A 25,592-nucleotide genomic window follows, 5' to 3' on the forward strand; every position below is an offset into this window, starting at 1 on the left:
ACAAAATTATTCAACATATTGTACAAAACTAGGTGTATATGAAATGTAAATTAATTTCGTGTTTAGACTTGGGTCCCACTCCCAAAATATATGCTTATGTATCTGCAAATATTTTTGGGTCCTGTAATTCCGTTGAGATCAATATTTTTTTAACCCTTTCTGAAGTACATTGGATCGCACCAATCCCTTACACAGTGTGGATGCTGCCAAATTAATGGGTATTTTTGTGACTGTAAGTCAGTGACGGTTTTTAACTAACATTACTGAAAGGTGCAGGTCTGCAGTAACCAAGGCAATCATTCCGCAATTACCTTCTGTCTCATTATTGCAAATTAGACAATAAAAGCAAATGCTGAACTCAGGCCCATATCAAGGGCGGTGCGATTGGTGATTTCGCCCAGGGTGCACAGTGCGGAGGGTGGTGGGTGCCAGTGCAGAGCGCAGTGCTGGTTGGACTGGCCCTCTATAGTTTTAGTGCAGATTTGTATTTCTGGGCAACATTCTCTGGGCAAGAGAAGAAAGGAACAGTCGTTTTATTTTATCTGTGGGCCTAATTCAGAGATTTACAGTACAGGCACAACCACTGCTCCATTGTACGCAGATGATGGGCTAAAATATGCAAAAGCCGCAGGACAACTACTGCCAGCTTCTCTGATACATTGCTGCATTCGAAGACGCAACCATCAGATCAACTGAGTGACCATTGGAAATCTGAGTGATTACTCAGGATGTTCAGGAAAATCAAACTGTCTTGGCCAGTGAAGCTGCGTCCAAGGAGGCAGCCACTGGCTTCGGCACCCCCAGAAAATGGAGCCGATACACCCCCGTCATCGCCCCCAGGTGCCAGCAGCATGTCAATCATTCTGCGGCTTTGGGGCACTGAGACCCACGTCACAGGACCAGTCCTGCACATGCACAGATGAAAAAACAATGGAGATTTACATAAATGACTGAAGCAGGCCCTAAGCCTAGACTGGAGCCGTTTCCTAGAATGACAGAGGTATGTGATTGTGTAAGTCCTGCTGGCTCTGACAGCAGAGGATGTAATGAGATGTGCTTGTTTTCTTCCAGAATATCCATCCTGCCCCTAAAAAAGGCAGGCTTAGTCCATTCCGCATAGACCCAAATAAAACAAAAAATTTATCTGATCCAATGCTCTTATCTGCAATGAAGTAATGAGAAGTGGTTACGAAATTTCTGGCACCAAGCTGAGGGCTAAGCTGTTTGTGGCTATTTTAGAGGAATCTAAACATGAGGTCATGGTTTACTTTATCTGGCAGAATAAGAAATACATTTACTCCTGAGTGCTTAGTACCTTAAGGACAGGAGCGCTGGAACGGACCAGTAGCAGTCACAAGTGTGTTCTCTAGAAGTTTAACTCCTTAGTTGCAAAATAAATACTGGTAAAGGGCCTGAAACCGAGATGGACGATAATCCTGCCACTGTTGTGTTCCTGTGCATGCAGCAGCTGTGCAAAAATATGCAAATGTAGCAGTCGCTGGCATTCGTATTGAGTCACCCACCGGCGGCATCGCAATTCCAGGCGGCTGTGTACAAAGGTGTAGCGTCGGTCGCAGACTGGCCGCTGGAACCGAAATACTGGAGTCATTTTTGTTGCGTGTGCGGAATCAAAGTCACAGTCTGCGACACGACCCTAAAATGGTGGTGACATGCCTGTGCTTTTGCGCCCCAACCTCGTTACCTCCCCCAAACTCTCCCTGACTATCAATCACACTACGGCCAAATCCTTGTATGACCGCTATTGTTAATGAAACTTGACGCATGCATAGTGTGACTCAGTCACATGTGCAGATCATCGATAATCGCTCAACTACATAAACATCGGCACAGCGTACATCTATGAATCAAGTACAAAGAGCAAAAAAAAAAAAATCCAAAAACACATTTTTTGTTGTATACCCTATTTCTGCTCCTTTACACCTTGTTTGAGGCCCTTCTGATTATCTTTCACTCTTTGCACAATGACAGAGTTGGCAGTGATTTGTAGCTACATTTAATGTAGATACATTTAGGACTGTGCACATAGTTAGTGGTAATAACTTATCTTAATTGTAATATATTTGGGGAAAACTGAGACACAAAATGACTGTTGGACAAAACCCTGAGTAGCACCAGTACAACGTGGCATTCTGCAAAAGCAATATCCAATCCTGAGACGCATAAAAAGGGGGATGAACGCATTTCATGCAAACACAGTATTACCAATCTGTAAGTCCCTAGTTAATAATCACCAATAATTGTAAATTTAATATAATGCCTTTTTTTTTTTACAAATAGTAGAAAACATTATGGGGTGGGTTGATAAACAAAATGTATTTTATTTTTGGAGTCAGGACATTTTAACCCCTGAGAAGTTAAATTGCCAACTTTCACTAAAAGGGGCTGATGCTGTGTTGGACCCATATACATAATAAATCATGATTGCCAACTTTTTTAATCCTTTCTCCTGGGAAAAAGGAGAAGATGCAGCTGGCCACTGCGGGGGGCAGGGCCGGGCTCCTATGTCAAACTTCCGTGATTTGTGGAACCGCAAGGAGGGGGCGGAGCTAAGTGACACGGTTTCATGTCAGTTAGCCCCTCCCACTCCATTCAGAGCTGCGATTCCTGTCAATTATCTCCCTATCCTGCCCTCTTCACTAGGAGGAGGGTGGGTTGTGGGAGATCCGGACATTTCCGAGGGTGTGGGGGAAGCTACCTGAAATTTCCGGAGCCTCCCACAACTTCCAGGAGAGTAGGTAAGTATCTAAAAAGTATGCTAAAAACAAATGCACATAAAAATACTGCTCATGATACATCCAGCTCTGCTCCAGAAGCATATGCACCAGGTTTATGTCAGGAGAAAAGGTTTTTATTTTATTTATTTTTTTAAATAGGGAAAACTGCATTCGCTATTAGGTTTGATTTAAATAACAGTAAAATATCCTCTATAATACAGCAGGTATAAGCTTCTCTCTGTTTGTATGTGGTAACAACAGGGCCAGCTCCAGGGGTCGGAGCACCGTGTGCCGGCTCTCTCTAGTGTGCCCCTACATCGCGCGCGTGGCCGAAATGGGGGTGTGGCCTAATTACCATAGGCCACGCCTCCAATGTCAGGCTGGGGGGGAGCCTCACTAACTGGGCTTCCCCCAGCCCTCTCCCATCACTGAATGGATGCCGCGCGCATGCGCGCAGCATCCATTCAGACTCCGGGGTCCGGCACCATCGCACAGCTGCGGCGGTGTGGGTCCCCACCCTCCTGATTTGACCACCCGCGGGCCACTTCGGCCCACGGGTTTAACAGCGGGACATTGCTGTCCCGCTGAAATCGGGAGGCTGGGGAGGAGTGCACGCTCTATGGGTGGCGCCCCTGTTCGACCGCACTGGTCAAACACCCCTAGAGCCGGCCCAGGTTAACGAAGTAGCAAAAAATGAATTACATAATACACCCACAAATTCATATAATATAAGCACAATCAATAATGAAAGCACCTATCATCTTCAGAGGTGAATTTGCAATCAACCAATAAGAGGCGACCAGCTAGCGCTGGTGACTGTCATTAGGATGTACATGCACTAGCACTCAGGCACCTGAAAATGATACAGTTACTGACAGGTGTATCTGTGCCTCTGTGAGAGTCTGCCTCCGTCACAGTTACACAAACATGTCCTTACTGTAATTGGTCTGTGCTTGCACGCCCCTTCCCCCACTTCTCCAAGTGTAAGGAGGCACGTGCCCAATCTGCATATGGACGTGGCATAAACTGTTTTTTGGGCATGCACAATACAAATTTGTGTATTTGATATTGACACTAACCAAATGAGCATCTGCCAAACTTAGCATGAGACCTTGAAGTAATAAAATAAGACTGGGTAATAACAGATAGACATATAGGTCAGAGGGCCCTGCTCGCAAGCTTACAATATATATATATGGAAATAGGCATTGATACACAGGGATACGTGCTACATATTGCATATTGGTCCAACCAGATTGCAGAGGTTCTTGGTGGCCTGTACCGTATGATCCAGTCACAGAGGATTCTTGGCCTGAGGTCAGTGGTATGTGACAGTGAAGAAAGCGAACATATGTAAAGTTGTGTGTGGACCGTACAAATGTGTCCACATACATCTTACCTCCATGCACTACAGTCGCGTTAAACATAACTTGTGAGCCCCGAGTGACTAGGCAGTGTGAGCATATTTTTTGTGACTTTATACATTCAAATGCGCCTTAATCGCAAAGCAATGCAAATAGGACGCACAAGCAGCTTCTGCTGATAAATATGATATGCGGCATGCCTATGATCTGTGTGCGACTGCGGGTGCATCGGCATGTAAAATGCTACGTTACAGTGTCAGGGCTATGACACTGTAATGTAGGATTTCACATGCAGATATGACCGTAGTCGCACACAGAATATAGGCATGCCGCATATCATTTTAATTAGCAGAAGCTGGTTGCACATCCTATTCGCATCTCATTATGAATAAGACACTTCTGAAGGTAAAAGTTGCATGAAAAGACGTTCAGCACTACCAAGTCACGCCACGGCATGGCGCGACTAAAAGGGCTGTTAAACACGTAAGGAAGTAAGATCTATGTGGCCACATCTGTATATAGAGGAGGGTAGAATAGCTTATGGAGCTTAAGTGGGTGGTTCTGTCTGGAGAGGTGAATTTTCAGGGAACGCTTAAAGGTTTAGAGATCAGAGGAAAGTATGTAATGATAAATGAGTCCAAATACTAAGTCAATGTTTGGGATTGATGAACATTTACAGCAACAATTTGGTTTAAGTCATTGTTACTACAGGAGGGACCTCCAGTTACTTTTTCCCAATGTATTCACTAAAGTATTGAAATAGTCAGTTTTTGTGTATAATGGTTGTATTGCCCCCTAGTGAGGAGAGGTGATCAGTGCAATCAACACAAAGGGTGCTGCCATCCATCTATTCGCCACAGCAAGGAGGAGGGAATGGGGGTGCCTGTAGGTCACTATCAGTCACAGCTGCTTCCAATAACATCTTAGCACAGGTCACATGGGGATTCCTGTGGTTTTCTCACATGTTCAGAAGCTCAACATTCTCCATTCCCCTCATCATTAATGGAGTCATTTTACAATGGTTTAGCTTACAGAGGGGTAGAAAACATAGGCAAAAACTTCAAAGAGTTACTCATGTTTTATAATGTAGCTTCTAGCAAACAGATAAGACAAAACATCGACAATATGTACAGTAACATAAAATGTAACCTTACATTTCCTGGCACACATACACTGCAGAGGAAATCATTTTTACAGATATATATATATATATATAATGTTTCATAAACAGGTACATGGTAGCATTTAACAAGTTAATGTTCCCTATGCACATATAATTTACATGTTGCAAACATTTAGTATTCTGTATATTAGTCATTTATTTTACAAAGTCATTTATTTTTTAAAGTTATTTATTCTGTATTTTTGTATTATTTCGAAACAATTGTTTAATGAAAGACTGTAGAAGTGTGAAATTACACAGGCTGCACCGAATGTTGCCAACTCAGGTGGCAAAACGGCTGTCCAATCATGGGCATTGGCGTCAGCACTGATGGGATGAATACTTTTTGAATGTTAGAAGAAGAGTTATGATCCTGTAATTAGTGGCATTGATGTGCTCCACGGGACTTGATCCTGGGCCTTTGGGGCTGGTGGCCAACATTCCTGCCAGTTAAGCTACTCATATAGCTATATATACAGTCAGGTGCATAAATATTGGGACATTGACAGAATTTTCATATTTTGGCATCTATTCACCACCACAATGACTTTGAATTGAAACAAACAAGATGTGCTTTAACTGCAGACTTTCAGATTTAATTTGAGGGTAATTACATCCAAATCAGGTGAACGGTGTAGGAATTACAACGGTTTCGATATGTGCCTCCCACTTTTTAAGGGGTCAAAAGTAATGGGACTATCAACTCAAAAGCTATTTCATGGACAGGTGTGGGCTATTCCCTCGTTATTTCATTATCAATTAAGCAGGTAAAATGTCTGGAGTTGATTCTAGGTGTGACATTTGCATTTGGAATCAGTTGCTGTCGACTCTCAATATGAGATCCAAAGAGCTGTCACTATCAGTGAAGCAAGCCATCATTAGGCTGAAAAATCAAAACAAACCCATCAGAGAGATAGCAAAAACATTAGGTGTGGCCAAATCAACTGTTTGGAACATTCTTAAAAAGAAAGAACGCACCGGAGAGCTCAGCAACACCAAAAGACCCGGAAGACCACGGTAAACAACTGTGGTGGATGACAGAAGAATTATTTCCCTGGTGAAGAAAAACCCCTTCACAACAGTTGGCCAAATCAAGAACACTCTCCAGGAGGTAGGTGTATATGTGTCAAAGTCAACAATCAAGAGAAGACTTCACAGGAGTGAATATAGAGAGTTCACCACAAGATGTAAACCATTGGTGAGCCACAAAAACAGGAAGACCAGATTAGAGTTTGCCAAACAACATCTAAAAAAGCCATTACAATTCTGGAACAACATCCTATGGACAGATGAGACAAAGATCAACTTGTACCAGAGTGATGGGAAGAGAAGAGTATGGAGAAGGAAAGGAACTGCTCATGATCCAAAACATACCACCTCATCAGTGAAGCATGGTGGTGGTAGTGTCATGGCGTGGGCATGTATGGCTGCCAATGGAACTGGTTCCCTTGTATTTATTGATGATGTGACTGCTGACAAAAGCAGCAGAATGAATTCTGAAGTGTTTCGGGGAATATTATATGCTCCTATTCAATCAAATGCTTCAGAACTCATTGGACGGCGCTTCACCGTGCAGATGGACAATGACCCGAAGCATACTGCAAAAGCAACCAAAGAGTTTTGTAAGGCTAAAAAGTGGAATGTTATGCAATGGCCAAGTCAATCCCCTGACCTGAATCCGATTGAGCATGCATTTCACTTGATGAAGACAAAACTGAAGGGAAAATGCCCCAAGAACAAGCAGAAACTGAAGACATTTGCAGTAGAGGCCTGGCAGAACATCACCAGGGATGAAACCCAGCGTCTGGTGATGTCTATGCGTTCCAGACTTCAGGCTGTAATTGCCTGCAAAGGATTTGCAACAAAGTATTAAAAAGTGAAAGTTAGATTTAGGATTGTTTAGTTTGTCCCATTACTTTTGGCCGCTTAAAAAGTGGGAGGCACATATAGCAACCGTTGTAATTCCTACACCGTTCAACTTATTTCGATGTAATTACCCTCAAATTAAATCTGAAAGTCTGCAGTTAAAGCACATCTTGTTTGTTTCATTTCAAAGCCATTGTGGTGGTGAATAGAGGCCAAAATATGAAAATTTTGTCAATGTCCCAATATTTATGCACCTGACTGTATATGCTATAGGTTAAGACTTCTGTTTAGTATTCTTAAACACAATGAATTGTACTGGCTCTACGCTCACTTCCTGGCCACAGCCAATCCGCTTTAGGCTGTGGATATATAAGGCAGGGATATACAGCACTTCAGCTGATGTCCTGCCCAAACTTCACTAAATCACGTTCGGTACTTGACTGAGCGGTCGTGACCTACATGGATTCAGTAGCAAAGTCCAAGCTTCCCTGGTGGACACCTGACTCTTATTAGATTCTGCACTCTCGGACTAAGTTGTGCAAACTGAAATGATTGCACCAAAAGCTTGTTCCCCCAGTGAGTTTCCCAACACTGAACCATAAGGATCACAGGGATCAGACTCTTGTGGCTCTGCTAGAAAGGGGTGGTTCTACTTAAGAAACTAGAATCCCATCATGCCATGTACAGAAATACCGGCAGTTGTTCAACATTTAGAATACCGTGGCCAAAGAAAGTGACCTCAGTGACTTTGAGAAAGGGGTGATGGTTAGGGTACAGTCATACATTATATTAACGTAAGCTACATTTGCAATAGTGAAACAGTGCATCATTGGACACCACTGCAAAAGGGTAGGGTATGGCAACACCACTGTAGCCTCCCAGAGGTGTCCACCTCTACTACATACTGTACATGCATCACTCAGAAAAGGACTGCTCTTTTAAGGGTAGAGGGGCATCTTCATTGAGTACCAGGTGGGGCCCCACAGTGGCCACACCTCCTGCGCCCATAGGAATTCCACCTCTGCATGTTTGGCTGCGTACAGTGACTGGTAAGCTTACTGATGTTTCCTGAGGAACAGTGGCTACAGTGACATTTGCATGGAAGTATAAGCTGAAGACATTACCAACTAGGTGCAGCTATTAATAAAAAATAGATTCGGATCATGAGATGGTATGTTCCACCAGCATGAACAAAACATCAACCAATGGAACTTCTTAAAGAAGAATGGTGTCACATCCTGTTCTCGGTGGAACGAGATAGGATTCTTGGATACAAAGACGTTAATCAAGCCACACAAACAAATATCAGTTAAAAAGACATTTATTACACAGTAAAAGAAAAAGTAATTTATTAACACTTAACTTGCTTGTCAGATCATCTACTTAGAACATAAATGGTTTCCTTCCCAAGTGCCCCTCCAACACCTTGGAGATGGAATCTCGTACATCAAGCAACAGGCTGATTCTATACTGACAAATTACAGCTTATATATGAGACAAACTCCTACATAAGCATTTTAACAAGTATAAAGGTCATATTTGGAAATATACATAAATATTAATAGACAGTAGGAGGCACTGTTGCCTCAATTATTAATGTTGGAAATCTCAAGCAACTATTTATGGTGTATGTACTTAGATAAACTGAAGGTAAGACAATTTTGACTCAGGATTAAGTATGTCTGGTCACATTGATCTTTGCCCTTTCTTAACTTCTCTCTGTCAAAAACACAATATGCAATGTCTGACTACCTCTTAATGTCTGACTATTATTTAATGCCTGATACATTTATAAAATCACTGCACACAACATGGCTTTCAGCAGCCATTTTCTGCACTGCCAATACACATCCCCCAATAGTGGTTTATAAACTTACTAATGGCTGAGGTGTGCTATTTGTGTGAGTCACCAGATACTTAATTGAAATAGAGAGACAGAGACATGAATTGGCCTTAAAATATGTCAGCTATTTATTTGATGTAGGAAAAACTTTATGGTGGCAGAAAGCAGAAGCTGCACAGCCCATAAAATGCACTAACACACACAACACATGCATTGTGCTTTTTGCTGTGTATACACTTGGCCAATGAGTTTCCATTTTCATGTAACACATTAACACAAGAACAGCCATAATGCTCTAACGACCACCATTAATTCCAATTTCAAGGAAGATCAACGAAAGCCGTGATGGTCTGTACACCAATAATAAATCTCCAAACAAGCTGTTGCAGCAGAATATTGCTGCCCAAAACAAAATACAGATGTGCCCTCATACACTAAACCTCAATACGCCATACAGCATGAGACGCCAGCCACGACTGAGACCCTCCGAGCAGTGTAGTATAGCGACTTTTTCTTTTTCTTTAAATTTGCAACTTATTTGCAGTGCAGATACAGCAAAACTTCACTCAGTCTCTATAAGAGACGCTGTACAAAGTCGTGTTTTGATTTAATTTTTTTTCATTTGAGAGGTAAAAAAGCCAGCAGAAGCCACAGAAGTAGCCGTCCTGATAGGAAAACAGTGAAGGCCGCAGTCTTGTGACAAAAGCCCAATTTGGGAAATACATCTTAGGACCCAGACAAATTAATATTTAGATAATAGTGTGTAGTTCTTAAAGATCAACCAAGTACCATCGCCAGCTGGTCTGCAGATTAGCATTATCTAATGACACCAGGCAGGTCCGAACATTGGGCCAGATTCAGACCCGCTCGCGAGCGCTGAGCACTCGCAAGCGGGTCGATGGTGCCCAAGTGCGCATGCGCACGACGGAGGCGGCTCCATCGTGCGCATACGCGAGACCCGAATAACGATGGCCAAGCCGTCGTTAAGGGTCTTGCACCAAAAGGGGGCGTGCTGTCGATGGTGATTGACAGCACGCCCCCTTTGGTGGGCGTGCCGAGGGAGTGGCTGCCCAGACGGAGGCGTTCCCATGGGAACGCCTACCGTCTGGGTCTGACCCACTGACATCACTAGTGATGTCAGTGGGAGTGCTTTTGGCTCTGATAGAGCCAAAAGCACTCCTGGGCTTGCGGCAGCGAGACCCTACCGCAGGGTCTCGTCGCAAGCTCGATGGTCACGATGGTCATGACCATCGCGACCATCATCATGGCCGCTCGCTATAGCTGTGGGTAGTCACCCACAGCTATGCGAGCGGCCAGGAGGCCGCTCCAAAAGTAAGAGGGATGGTCCTGATTCAGAGCTAGCTCTCTGTCGGTGCATCCGGCTCTGAATCAGGGCCATTGTCAGCTGCCATCAGGGAAACCAGTGGCCCTTACCAAACTGATGCTTCTTGGAGCGATAGATGTTACACAACACTGAACTTTCTCCAACCTTGACAACCGGAGCATAGTAACAGCAGTGGTCTCGGCAGAGGCTACAAGCTTCGAATTGTCTACAAGAAAAGATGTGAACAATAAAGCTTTGTACTCCGAGGCTGCAACATATGCAATCGCTGCTAATAACTGATTGAGCCCAACCCTGAGGAGCGTTCACGTTCAGAAAACTCTTCATAAAGTTATGGTGGCCTTTCACACTGATAAAGAACAGGATACAAGCTAGAGTTCAAGAAACTGACGCACCAACCAATTCATGCTCTTACCTCTATGCCTATGATGCTTGGTAAACCCTTCCCAATCAGCCCAGGCAGTGTGATAGGATCTCAAAAATGCCAGCAAGATATTGGTGAGATAAGCCTTCCTTGCAGAGGTTATCACCTCCCAGACATAAGAAGAGTAAGGTCACTAATGAGGTTAGCTCCGGGCACCAAATCCCAAGTCTTTTCCACTGAAATCTGTGTGACACATTATGAGCCTTAAAGACAATGTTACACCGTAAGCCATGCAACAAGAGCCTGAGAAAGTAGATGAACGATCTGCAATGATGTAGCCCACTGCGATTGATAGCCTGCACTACTTCAAGCTTATCTCACCTCAGAGTAATGCTCTTGTTGCACAGCCATTTACCCCAGATGGAAACGAGCTCCAGGAGATCCTTTGATAAACTTGAGCAGCCATCTTAAGCTTGCTAACATTGTGTCTGCAGGTAATCTTCAACGGCCGTCAATGGTATTGATTGATTTCAATACCAAACTAAGACAGCCTATACGTATGACCCTCCATCTTGTCCCATATAGCCGGGACTCCAAAAACATGGAACAATGATTTAATTTAAAAAAGTAACTGTGCACATAGAGAAGAATCAGCTGGATCCATGCAAATGAAGTCTTTGAAATAGTGTGCTATCCCTCAACCCCCAGTTCCAGTCTCACTACACCAATGCAGAAAGATGCTAAACTGCTCAAAATAAGCACAGGACACCGAACATCCCATAAGCAAGTTCTTAACTTTACTAAAGTGCCCCCTCCCCAGCGCGCAGGGCCACTACACGGCGCTGCAAAAGTGTTTCTTTTTTTTGTCAAAGGGGCGTGACCACGCCTCCCACAATTAGGCCATGCCCCCTCCTTTACCTGGGTCCGGCCGGGGTCTCTACGGCCCTGTTCATCTTGCCCAGCAAGGCTCCGGCACCGTGATCTCTATTGATCTGAAGCACTTCGTCAAATGATTGTTACGCCGCAGAAAAAAAATGGCTGGAGGCATAGCGTCATTGACTGACGAACCAGCAGGAGAAGACAAATGCTGAAAGAGTCAGAACTTGTCAGGTGTCTTTTTAGGGTGATGATAGCACCATATCCACAATTGAGTGTAACAACAAATCCTTGTAAATATGCAAATGCAGCAGGAGGTGTTTGACACCCCCTGCTGCATTTGTGATCACAGCACTGCGACTGAGGTCGCAGGCTGGGATAACCATCGCAACCATCGGTCATGACGGTGAACGGCGCCTGGCCACCAGCCAGCTGAGTAAGCCTCAGCTTACTCAGGCTGGCCGGTTTACGAGGCCACAAAACTGTGTCCGTGGACGTAGCCCCTGGCCTTGCCACTCCCGGAAAATGCCCCCATTTCCGGGAACGTCGACCGACCCGGCCTCTGCACAGCCCCTTAAATGCCTCTGCCTGCCAATCAGACAGAGGCATAGAAGGGTCTGTGTGTGATCACGCGGGACCATTTCTGCACATTCGCAGAACGGGTCCTGCGCACGCACAGATTCCCGATAATTGGACTTGCACTGCCGAATTAGCCCTTTGTGATGGAAATGTGTATACAACTTGGTGGCTTAGCAGAGTTGTGTACACACCAGCGCATATGTAATTAATCCAGGGCACTAGCCCAGTGAAACTTAACAAGGCAGTGCGCCTGATTCAGTAGCGATCGCAACTGCGATTACGCACGCAATTGGCTAATTGTTGCATACTGCGCATGCGTATGCATGGCAGTGTGCGTGCACGAACACACCACTGCGATTGGGACTGCGATCACAGTGACTACGCAGACCCATCGCAGAGTGATTGACAGGAAGTACCATTTAAGGGTGGCGACAGGGCGGGTGGTCAGAGAAACGCAGGCGTGTCAGTGCGTTTGAACGCAGTTACAGGTGCATGTATAAATTAGCCACTGCGATGCCATACGCAACTTGAGCTCCCACTGCGTGCAACGAGGTTAGCAATTCCTGAGTAATGTCAGACCTGAGGCTCTGATGGTACTCGATGTTACCGATGGTTTCACAGTATTACGGATGTGTGCAAAAGGATGTCGGCATCCTTATGTTAGGCTGCGTATTGCATTGCGATCGCAGACATTAGCATATCTTCGCAGTGGGACTGTGTGCGTAATCAATATTGCGACCCCCTTCTGCATTTGCAATCCCAGCACTGCAATGGAGGTTGCAGACTGGGACACCATCACGACCATCGGTGGTCGATAGTTGCGATGGTGGATGGTTCCGGGCAGAGAGCTGAGTAAGCCTAAGCTTACTCAGGCTGGCCGGCTTGCAAGCCCAGAAGACTGCGAATGTCCACGCAGTCTCTGGGCTGGCCACTCCGGACACGCTTAATTACTCCAGATAACACAGCATCATTACTGGTACTTTGTCTAATTACAGTTTTAGGTGTCACTGTATGACCATTTCCCAGCAGTTTATCCCAATGCACTATTGCTGGTGAAAACTGATTTTTTTTTTTCCCTCACTTTACCCTATACATCTTATACTGTAGCGGTGACAGTAGGGGCAGAACTATGGGAGACAATGGAGGCATCTGCCGCCGGGCTCCAGCTGTGAAGGGGCACCTCCTTCATTGTCCACAACATATTCACCCTACTTAGGGCTGTAACTATGTACGGGAGTGTACCATCACAGCCACCCAATACATGGCACCCCTTCCCGGCACCTGAGAAGCCACCATACACTAGTGGAGAACTCCATGTCAGACCATCAGCTGCTGCCTACCTCTATCTATAGCCTGTCTGCATGCAAATTGCTACATTACAGTGTCAGCGGCTGTGCCAGGGGGGGCTCCAAATTATAACTTCCCTCCGGGTGTCACCACTGGGTGACAGTAAAAATAGCTTTATTACTAGTGAAAGGGGACTATTGATAAATAGGCACTTAATGCTGGGCATCCACTATACAATTATCTGTCAGACACTTGTTTAATCTGGCTGGTTAGAATTAAAATCTGGTAGCGTATGGGAGCAAATGACAATCGTCCATTTGTTCCAGGGGCGTTTCTAGAGAGGAGGGGGCCCGTGTGCAGTCTCCGACACGGGCCCCCTCCTCTCCGCCCGGCGGCCGGCAGCGCACTGAGCTCTGCCCGGCCAGTACTGGAGTTATAGACGCTGGGCACTAGAGTGTGCCCAGAGTCTAGAAGGAATGAACAGGTCACCGGGAAAATTGCAGTGGCGGCCATTTTCCCTGTACTGCGCATGCGCATGCGCAAACAACGGGAAAATGGCCACCGCGGCCATTTTCCTGTCATTTTACAGTGCTGGACCCCTGCGACGACGTGGGACTCCGGAGAGGTAAGTACTATTATGGGTGCGGGGTGTGCGGTGCGGGGCCCCCCTGGACCCAGGGGCCTGTGTTCCCTGCACACCCTCATAGGCAAACGCAGGGGGAGGTTTCCGTCTGCTTGGAAACCCCCCCTCCCCAGCCCACACCATGACCACAATAGAAATAGTAATATAATAGAATTTTACTAGCACTACACATTTTTCTCAGTATCATAAATTAAATAAATAGCACCACCTGTGGATCTTTTAACATGTATCAGCCAGTAATAAATAACCTGTGCACCAATTAGGGGATTTGGAAAACATGCACTGTTAGAGATTCACTACTATAGAGCCCAATATTTACATATATGTCCAGGGCAGTGCTAGGTTCTTCTGCTGCTCCTCCAGACACCCGGACTTGCTCCCATGCCCTGGAATGGTGCTCGCATCTAAAATAAAAACATTCAGCTCAGGCAGGATGGCCCTACTGCAGCATATAATGGGTTACTGTGATCGCTGGTCCTGTATATGCTGGAAATATGACACACAATACACTTTGTATGATGCATATTAAAGCTGGATAAGTGGTAATTATGCCCTCTTCATGGACTGGCCACACTCACTCTAAAATCAACAATTTGGAAACCCCCCTCTAGAAATCCTGCGTTTGCCACTGACCCTGCACCCATTATAGATACGCCCCTGATTTGCTCACAAACACTGGAAAAATGATGGTTCAGACAAATTGGTTTAAATCAAACTAATTTAACCAATTGGAACATTAGTTTTGTCCGTTTTCCAGTGTTTGGGACCATATGGTCGAAACGTCATTTGCTGTCATACATTACCAGGAAAACAGGAAGCCAGATTGGACAGATGTCTGACAAATAATTGTATAGCAGGGATTCCCAAACATGGTCCTCAAGGCACACTAAAGCTGGCCACACACTAGACCAACTTACATCCAACCAGCCAACTTGTTGATTGGTTGGAATGAAAATCTGGTAACATATGATCAGAAATTTGCTCCTAAATGCCAAAAAAAAGATGAAAGTGGTCATTCAGATAAGTTTATTAAAAATGTTTGATCTAAACAATTTGTTCCAACAACAGTTTCCGGCGTTTGGGAGCAAATTGCTGATTGTCATTTGCTTTCATACCTTACCAGATTTTCATTCCAACCAATCAACCAGTTGGCTTGTTGGACAGATAATCTTTAGATGTGTGGCCAGCTTAACAGTCCAGGTTGAGCACAGGTGACTTAATCAGTACATCATTTATTTTGATTTAACCATCTTGGCTTAAGCATGGATATCACTAAAACCAGGACTGTTAGTGTGCCTTGAGGACTGAGGTTGGGAATCACTGTTGTATAGTAATGCTGTGCATTCAGAGGGGTAAATTTACTAAAGTGAGGTTTTAGAAGTGGAGATGTTGCCCATAGCAACCAATCAGATTCTTGCTATTATCTTCAAGAAGGTGCTAGTTAAATGTTAAGAAGAATCTTATTGGTTGCTATGGGCAACATCTCCACTTCCAAAACCTCTCACTTTAGTAAATATACCCCAGTGAGTACAAACTCAACCCCTATGGATTATTTATAGAGAAACAAACAGTAAATTAGCTGAGAAGACCCTAGTTGTTAATGCTTACAATCTACGTGAAGCTGATTAGAAAGTCTGGTCCAGATGTACTGTATTGGGTCAGCTTTGTTGACAAACTTATAACAGGCACAGTTAGCCTGTGAGAAGCATCAGGTACAGCGCCACAGGTGAGTGTCTGATGAACGACAGAGACCCCAGAAAATTTGACTTTATTGGAGAAAGATTACTTTTTGGGGAAAAAAAATCCCTTTAAGACATAGCTAAATTCAGTATATAATTAATGGAAAATATTACTTTAAAATGGGTGTTTATTCATAAACATTTGGGACAGTAATTGGCTGGCCTTATTTGCCAACTTGTAAAAAGTTAGAGAAATTGTGTATCTCTGCCATGTATTAGGGTAACACTTTCCCTTACGATTCTGGCATGAGAATAAATACAGTACTATTTTTGTGCAAGGGAGGGATAGTTTGCATTTTTTACAAATCAGATGCAGTCCCAGTATTACTGTCTTCCAAGCCATGCATTTGTTGTTTAAAGTTAGAAAATATTGAATTCCTATGCCAGGACTTTAGAAAGGTATTTCTGTTAATAATACAGACAATTATGTTTATTAGACAGTACATTAGTTAACTCCTGCATCCGGGGGCATGTCTACTCCTTGGCCAGGATGGCACTCGCCAGGGCTGCCAGCCGAGATCGGGCACCATCTGGCGGTGAGTGTTCTGTCATACAATGGGGGCAGGGCATGAGAGCTACGTCACTGGTCCCCGTCCACATCCTCATTAACAGGAAGTAGAGTCCCCAGCCGTCCCTGTATGTTTAGGAGTCAGCACCCAGCGCTACATCCACCGTGATCTCATCCCCCGCATTCAACTGCTTGCAGCCACGGCACAGCATCCTAGGAGCTGGATTCACCGCATAGCCTCCTGGGAGGTAAGCCTTGCAACATACTGGGACCTGTAGTACACCTCGAACAGCCTGCTGGAAGTGACACAGCTAGAGGTGACACATCGCAGCAAGTTCCCAGGAGGCTTCTGTCACCCTGGCAACTTCTGTTGCATCACATGACCTCGCCCAGTGTTTAGCAGCCGTGTAACTAGTGTCTCCTGTCCTGCGAGCCGCCATTTTGTGTAGGACAGAGCACGCTGCTCTTCATCACAGGTATTCACCAGCGGAAGGTGTTAGGCTGGTATGTCCTAGTGATTGTTTTCTGTGGGGCTTATACTGAGTCAGCTACGGGTGTCGATGGAAACTTTTTTCTGTCTCGACTTAAGATTATTTTTTTTTTAATTGTGCTTTTGTGTCTTCTCGCAATCTGTGTGTATTTATTTTGCTTCATGTCTGACTTGTGACTTCCTGCGACTAGGCCTGAAGCTGGGGCACCTGGAGAGACACATTGGGGGGCCTTGAGAGATACAGGGATTGGGGGTCTGGAGAGACACAGAGGGGGGCCTGAAGTGACACAAGAGCGGCCTGGAGCGCCACAGGGGAGCCTGCAGAGACACAGAGGGTTGACAAGAGGAGCCTGGAGTGACACAGAGGGGTGGCATGGGGTGGGATTGGAGTGACACAGGGTGGGCCTGTATTGACACGGGGAGCCTGGGGAGACACAGAGGAGGCATGGACTGACACAGGGTGTGCCTAGAAATACACAGGGTTGCCTGAAGTGACACATGGAGGGCCTGGAGTGACACAGAGTGGTGGGGCTACCAGTCCCTTACTTTGCCAGGGGTGCTCAGACCCCTAGATACACAAACCAACAGATTTGTTTCCCACTTTGAATATGAGGTATGTATTTTCACTGGTTATCCTCTTTTCATGCAGTGAAGAGCAAGGGATTTAACCCACAGAGCAAATCCTATTCTGAATATCCATTCTAGACCTACTGTAGTTTGGTATTAGACCAGCCAGAGAGTTGCAGGACTTGCTAGAGCAAGTTAATATCCTTACATGAACCTCAGCTGACAGATTTCCATAGTAAGTGCAGCCAAGGAATCTGCCATATATTTCACATATTTCAAATCTCAGTGCGATTTATTTGGGCTCCGCTGAGCTTCTCTGTTCCAGCAGCTGGTTTAAGTGTATGAGCCAGTTGTGACATTTCTGGAACTGAAAGGCAAGTTCAGCTTTCCAACCGCTAACCCCTTCCCTGCTGGGTGTTTATTTTGATTATCCTCCAGCAGACAACATGTTAATTTATTTTAGGCCTTTTAAATAAAATTACGAGCTTATTTCAAAATGTCTTTATATCAAAGGTGGCATCACATGCTTTCCCAGCCAGTGAGTATAACTACAATTTACCTACCTCTTCTCTGGGAAATAAAATCATATGGTATTTATGTTTACAAGACATTTATGCTTCTCGAGTTTTTTTTGTTCTTTCATAAAATGTTTCTACAAAGTTTAATTGATTGTGTTTTTTTTTCTTTGCTTTGTCTTTTCATTTCAGGGACGATGCATCAACTTCACTAGGGAAAAGAAGCCAATGCCCCCAAGATATCCATTAAACAATGCTCCTCTTCTGTCGCCTCCATCCAGTCCAATCTATACACCACCTCATAGTCCAATTTATACCCCTCCTCCTCCAGTAAGTCCTCCTCCTCAGTCAATACACTCTCCACCACCAACTCCATCGCCAACGAGTTCTCTTCCTCCCCCACCATTAGCTTCACCTCCGAACAGAGCACCACCTCCAAATAGACCTCCGCCTCGTCCTTCAATCTAGAGTGCTCTGTGTAGCCTCCCATCTCCGATACTGCTGGGGATTTTTTACGTGAAGCTCTTCACCTTGTTTTTTGGGATGGATTTGACATTCCTCAGAAAAGCTTCCAGAAAAACCACTTTTATAACCACTTTTATTAGAGATAAGCCATGCTGAGTTGTGGATTTATCAACTTCTGGAAGTTTGAACGCTAGACTTCTCTACATATTTGGTCATCTATTGAACCAGCTGATATATTTGGTTGACCGACCGAACTGGGTGAAAATCACAAATAACGATTTGAATGCTCTCTCCAAATCATTAGGATAAACAGCTTAACAATTAGAGTACAGTAACCCAACTATTGACCACAAAGGATTTTTATATGAACTCACCAGTCAAATAAATGGGACATCTTTGGTGGTGATCCATTGAACTACTGTTTTTGTTTGACATTGCTTAGCAAACAGACATGGAGGTCCAAGTTGAAAAGCCTGGAATAATGTGTCTACATGTTTGGTCATCCAAGTTATCTTCTAAAATGTGTTTATCAGTTTAACTGGCTCAGTATTTTACAAAAAAATAGCACTTATGTTCCAGGAAGACTGTACCACCTGATGACCACCGGACGACCACCATGGGTTGATGCAATATTGATGGCTATCAACTAAACCATTGCATTAGATGTTTTAATTGATTTAATTATCAAATACATACATTTTTATATATATTTCAGATGTACTGTGTAAGAACAGCCAAGTTGTGATCCCACCTAGTAGCTAATTTGACAGAATAACGGAGAAAAATACTAAATTGTTTCCTTGTGGATCTCAAAGAATATAAGAAAACCAGAGACCCTACTGTTTTCCCTCAGGGTATTAGAATGGCCTTGCCATCTCAAGATGTACAAGCCATTGACCAAAGTAGAAGATTTCTAGAATGGGAAACAAGGAAGAACTGTGCGTTCTATATGTACCTCCAGCGAGACTGTTGAAGGGAAAAATACAACGACAAAATATTATATCCCCACAGGAGGGGATTGTAGTCTGTATGGGACCTGATGAGTTTGAGCAGCAGAAGGCTGGACCTTTGCAATAATAAAAAACTGCCATAGCAGATTCTATAAAATTAGATTATGTATGAGTTTCGCAATGTATTTCTGGGCCCTCTGCCATAGAGGAATCAGGGGATAATCAACACCATGTATACACTTGCATTGTCTTTTTAAAATAGCTGTATGTAGAAAGTATTGCTTTTGTACTATGTTATATGGGAAACCAGGTGTTGCTAATAGGGGTTATGTTGTTTATCATCTGCTTCTTTTGTAGATAATGCAATTAGCACTACTACATGTTCACATTACAGCGGTGGCAGTCAGTTACTAAAGCATTGACATTTAATTCATTTGAACAAATAAGACAGTAGCAATCTGCATAAACGAGGCTGATTGTGCAACAGAATAAAGGACATTGTACAGATAAGCGTGATGCCGTTTATGCAGTAACTGTTGTCTGTACAAAGACTGTAGAAAGGGAAACAGATGGGAACTATAAGTGACAACACATACTGTAGGAAATGACAGCTTCCATCTCATATCCCCCCAGTCCCTGTTTTTATTTGTCTATTTCTTTTACAATACTACGAAACCTATTTTGTTTTCACAAACAATTCTGTCTCAGACTCTCTGCCACCTTTTTTTGGGGACACATTTTTAAAACACACAATTGAATGCACCCACATGAGGGTAAATCTGTGGCTGGCATTTATTTCACGATTATCAGTTAAAGGACCACTCGACCTGCAACACAAGTTGATCTGGTATGAGAAGACATCTTGTAACATTATCTAATATGTATATAAAGGTTCCTATACTCTGATGTTTGACATTTATTGGGGGTTATTTATGGCTCACAGGTGCATTGCTAAAGCGGGAATCTACTGTAACGCTACTCTGCTAGGATATCTGCATTGTGTAGACCAGTAATAGGCAATGTGATACACTTCTGGTGCGGCATGGGCCCACTCTAACCTACATAAGGACTGAAGAGTACCCTTCATTTCAGTAATAAGTTAGGTGAATTTATTTAATTAAATATATTATCTTATCTGTACAGTAATTACATATTGACAACACATTTTAAACATGTGTTACAAGCTAAACAAACTAATCTGATAGAAAGGAGCTATAGAGACATGTTTAAAGAGCCACATAAGACCCTTGTTGCCATCACTGGTGTAGATTGAATCTGTGCTCTGCCTGTGATAAATATAAAAAAATCTAATCTATTCTTCATATAATTATAGACTTTTCCCAGAAGTAAGGCGGTGAAAGGCATAAGTCACATTCATGTGTCATCTTTAATCTCTTAAATACATTGTTGTCTAGTGTACCAAGGGCGGGCAATTGTGTGTCTTACAATCTCTATGATGCATTGCATAGCAAGGGAGTGCTGTACTGTCTGCCTGGTCATCTGCCAGTTTTGTTCACTGAACTGTGAACCGCCATATTGGTTTTGGGCACAATGGAGTTCTTATATGCCACCTTATGTGTGCATTCATACATGACTTTCCTTAGAGTTTTCGCAACTGCACTACACAATACAGAAGTCACTGATATACGGGATCATTCACAATCCTTCCAGTGTTGAAAGTTCCCAAGAAAATATAACCTATAGCATATTCAAAACCATATGTAGAGGATTCTTTGTATTGATGCACAACCCCTTTGTAACGATATGCGCATCAATTGATCACATAGACTTTTCCGCCAAGCTCTGTAAGACTTATTATACCTGTCTCTTCGGCATCTTTTACCATTGTGAAGCTACACCAAACATTAGACTTTCCCATCCATTATCAGCACATTATTTGTAGCACATAAACAGAAGGAACGGGTATGAAATACCGGCTGCTGAAGCCTGACTCTTTACCCTAACCTCCCCGGAGGGGGGGGGGGGGTGCCGAACCCTAACCCCCCCGTGTGGTACCTAACCTTAGCCCCCTTTCCTGCACCCTAAACCTATGTCTCCCAGCGGGGTGCCTAACCCCCCCCTAGTGGTGCCTAACCCTAAGTTCCCCCTGGGGGTGTCTAAACCTAACCCCCCCTTCCCCAGGTACAAGCACACACACACTTACCCTGCCAAGGTTCGGGATTCCGGTGGTTCGGGATGCCGACGCTGGTATCCTGATCTCATTCGGGATGTCGGCATTATGCCGGGCGGCGGGATTCCGGTGTCGGTATATCGACGGCCGGCATCCTGTCCGCCGGCAATATCACTACATCACAAACAGATATAGGTCATTGTTGTCTATGGGACATTTCTAGCCAAATGCTTAGCATTGATAAAAACAAAAAAGCTTACAGCGCTGTTGGTTGGTGAAACGACACTACACCGTATCATTCATTTTACATCGTTTTAAAAATAAAGGTACTTGTGTACTTTACGGACTCATTGCAGAGAGAACCCAATGAAAGTTTTAAGTGGTACTTTACGTACACAAGTACCGAAAGTTGTCCCCATCTAAAGAAGAAAGTTGTCCCCTCGCGGCCTCGGTGGCTCGCTATGCTCGCCACAAGGTTATATTCCCCCTCTATGCCCACATTGGATGGTAGGGAATGACGCTGGACACTGGGAATGGCGCTGGACACTGGCTGAGGACGTCAGAGTCCTCTCCGTGAAGGGGATTTAGACATTACCATGATTGATAATAGTAATGAGTGTAGGACACTTGGGTTCTCTCTGCAATGAGTCCGTAAAGTACACAAGTACCAAAATAAATCTTAATATTTCTAACCTTGGTAAAAAGATATCTCTTGTTTTATTTAACAGGAAATATGAACTAAATAATTCTCCCTGTAAAACATGATGTGACTATTGGAGGTTATGCTTGATGAATATTTAGGAGAAGTGTGGCAACATGGAAAGTACCTAGATTGATCCCAAGTTGGTTTATTCAGGACTGCTAAAATAAAGGCTTAAGCATTAGATAAAGGGAAAGGCGTATTTATGGCTACAATTACTCATCTTCAGCCAGCGACTGGTTAGACAATGCCTGGAATCCCCGGTTACCTGTGTTTAGTATCTGTAAGAAAAACATGCAGGGTTACCATGATAAACTAGTATGCCAATTACTGGTAGTTTGGTATTTTAACCCAATGGACTCGATCCAATAAAGTGTGAATTAATCGTGGCGCGAGTAAGTGTGACTGTATGCTGCGCTTGCGGTACAGCCGGACTCGCACATTTTTTTTCACTGACCCAATGTGCGAGTTCGGGGTGAGATTGAGCGGGAGAGGGGGACGAATTGTAAGCCATTACAATGGCAATTTGCTGCCTTCGCACCTAATCGGATCAAGCCCTAAATGTTGACCAATAGCAGCATTATACAAACGGTTGTAATAATTGCCATCTACATGTGTATGGAGTGTTATCTATTATGTGGTATTGTGCAGTTACCCATGCCCTGCCTGTGATGTATATAATGTTATGTGTATACCACATATGCCTGTGTATCAGTCCCTGTTACCTGGGCACTAGATGTAAGTTATTATTGCACCCAAGCAGGACTTGTCATGTGGAATATTGTCATATTGTGTGTCTGTCTCCATAATAATGGAATATAGCCAGTTAGTGTATTCACTTTCTTTGTAATGACAAACATTGTATATACAATAAACTGTTGCAATTACCGGGGACTTTCCTGGCCACAAATAATTAATGATGCTGAAGAAATCATCTTCGTGTGTAAATCATCAAGTGTATAGTTATATTTCACAAATCTGATAGTGGGGGAAATATCTGTGGACCTTTGATTTCCAAGAACCTAGATCCTTCCAATATATCACAAGGGAGGGTGGGGAAGATGAAGGGATGTGCCTTGTCTTGAATACGATGCCATGTTAGGAACATGGCATTAGCTGCACATCACTTTCAAAACTGCATTTTATGGTTTACTGTACATACAGTATCTTGTATGTTGACATTCCTGGAAATCAAAACAGTATCCATTATATTAATGACCAACTCCCATTGCCCTTGCCTAGCTGTTTCCAAGGTTGTATGAGCCAAAGGATCCTTTTTTTATAGCACAAGAACAGCTGTCATACTGCAAATTATTCTCCTGCATACACATAAACCACATCCGGAGGCATGGCCTGTTACTTGTCTGGAATATTCAGTTTTGAGTAATTGCTACTAGGAATATGGAGGATGTCCCCATGGTTTTTCAGGCTGCCAAGAGTAAACACTTCCCGCATTCAGCCAGACCCCTGTATTTGTGGGGTCATAGTAACAGGTTATAGCTGGGTCAGATAATTGAACTGTAGCCAATAAGCATGATGCTCCTTTCATATCTCTTCACTCTTCCGTCACTCCTGGACGTCTTCGTATTCTACAAAATGCTGGATGATACATAGCAAATTCACCCCTAGGACATGCCGTCATTGGGATTCTTCATAGGTTCTGTGCTGTATCATGTTGTCACATTTGAACTATATTTTGTTGTTATTTGGGATTTGGTATTAAAACAAATTTCACAAACTGTATTGATCAGTAGATTTATATGTGCGTCACTCTCTACTACAGGTAAGAACGCATGCGTGTAAGTGTGCCTGTGTTTTTGAAAGAGCAGCGTTGTTTTATAACTTAAGTTTATTTAAAAGTAATAGAATAGAATACTAATGCTGCTGCCATTCTCTGCTGTATACAGTCACGGTGGTGGTCGCTCCATAACAATGGCTGCTGATCTGTTGAGGGTCAATCCTGCTGCTTGGCGCCAGTGACGTGAGACGGAATTAATGTACAGCTTGACAGCACAGGCAGACTTTCTATTTCTGATGTTTGTTGCTGCCTGTTAGTGCACTTGTGTTATCAGTCATCGTTCAACAGCCTTGATAAACATATAGAATTAAGGGCCTGATTCAGACCCAATCGCAAGGCTGCGTTCGCAAGGCTGCTGATGTTTGCAATCTGCGCATGCGTACAAGACGCAGTGCGCATGCGCAAACCAGTCAATGCGATCGGGAAGCGTTCGCAGCCTGTACACAGATACCGCACAAGCATGAGTGACAGGACGCGCCGTTTGTGGGTGGTGACGGGTTGGTCGATGGTAAAGGGGGTGTGGTGGTGCGAACGCAGGGGTGTCTGAGTGTTGGAACACCATTTCAGGGGCGTGCATAATGAAGATGCATCGTCAGCATACACTTCACATGGCTGAATTAAACACAGCAGCACTCGCAGTGCTTGCGGTAGGGTAGGGTCAACCACTAGTGGTGCGTGTCAGCCGATGTTACCGATTGTTTAATACACTTCCTAGAGATGACGTATGTTACCAAGGGAAAGTGGGGGTCTTGTGTCAGGCTAGTGGGCATCTAATTTCATACCGTGATCGCACGGCAAAACATAGTGGGCGTGTTGATGTTTTTCTAGCGATTGCGGGATTTGCATACTTTGTATGCGGACCGCTGCGTGCGAACGCAGCCTTGTGACCGGGTCTGAATCAGGCCCTAAGTTCCAATCAATTCCAATAAATGTTGTCGGGTCAAACATGCTGCCATATCAGACCAATTCCAATATTGCAACATTGTGCCCAGCATAACAATTCAGCATTGTCAAATTCAGGTTCCTTGTCGGTATGGTGTGAGAGCAAGAAAAATATGATCACATCCATAAGGGGACAGCTGTCTACTTCCTCAGTGAAAAATATCATGTCCATAAATTATTTGTAGGGGGAATTGTAATAGCCCTATTTGTGGCCTGGCCAGATGTCGGCATAAGACATTCTGTGTACAGACTATGTTATATGTATGAGCATCACCTTTTATGCATGTGTATGTGTGACACTACTCAGCAGTGGCGGGCTGGGCCGGGGGGTAGGGTGCCATCTGCCCCCCGGGCCGGTCCCCACTGGGCCAGTCCCTATGTTGGCCCGCCGCCGCAATCAGAGCTGAGCTCCAATATGGCAGCTATAGCCGTCCCGCGGGCCGCATGCGGCCCACATCCCTGCCACGATCGGAGCACAGCTCCGATCGGGCAGTACAGGCTGGCAACAGTGTTCTCTGAAGCGATCAGAAGCCTCTGATCGCTTCAGAGGCTAGCGTTCCCAGTGACGCAGCGTCATGATGTTACCCGCGTCAAGCGGAGCCTGCGCCTGCTACTCTGGATCTAATTAGATCCAGTCAGTGGCAGCGTCTATGTGGGACGGCGTGGACTGGAGCGGTGAAGAAAGGTAAGTACTGCACAGACAGGCGAGTGGGGCGTGTTCTATAC

At 44.2% G+C, this 25,592-nt stretch overlaps 1 protein-coding gene across 1 annotated transcript in view; it reads left to right on the forward strand.

Moving 5' to 3' along the window:
• The window catches only part of ANTXR1 (ANTXR cell adhesion molecule 1), a 214,361-nt gene extending 190,492 nt beyond the window's left edge, over positions 1–23,869 (forward strand). The window contains exon 18 of the mRNA XM_088470809.1: positions 18,073–23,869. Coding sequence (XP_088326935.1) covers positions 18,073–18,348 — 276 coding nt within the window. The 3' untranslated portion in view covers positions 18,349–23,869. The remainder of the gene's footprint in view (positions 1–18,072) is intronic.
• The last annotated feature ends 1,723 nt before the right edge of the window (positions 23,870–25,592 follow it).

The sequence above is a fragment of the Taudactylus pleione genome, unplaced genomic scaffold, assembly GCF_031769625.1.
Source record: "Taudactylus pleione unplaced genomic scaffold, aTauple2 ptg000105l, whole genome shotgun sequence".
In the NCBI taxonomy this organism is placed as follows: Eukaryota; Metazoa; Chordata; class Amphibia; order Anura; family Myobatrachidae; genus Taudactylus; species Taudactylus pleione.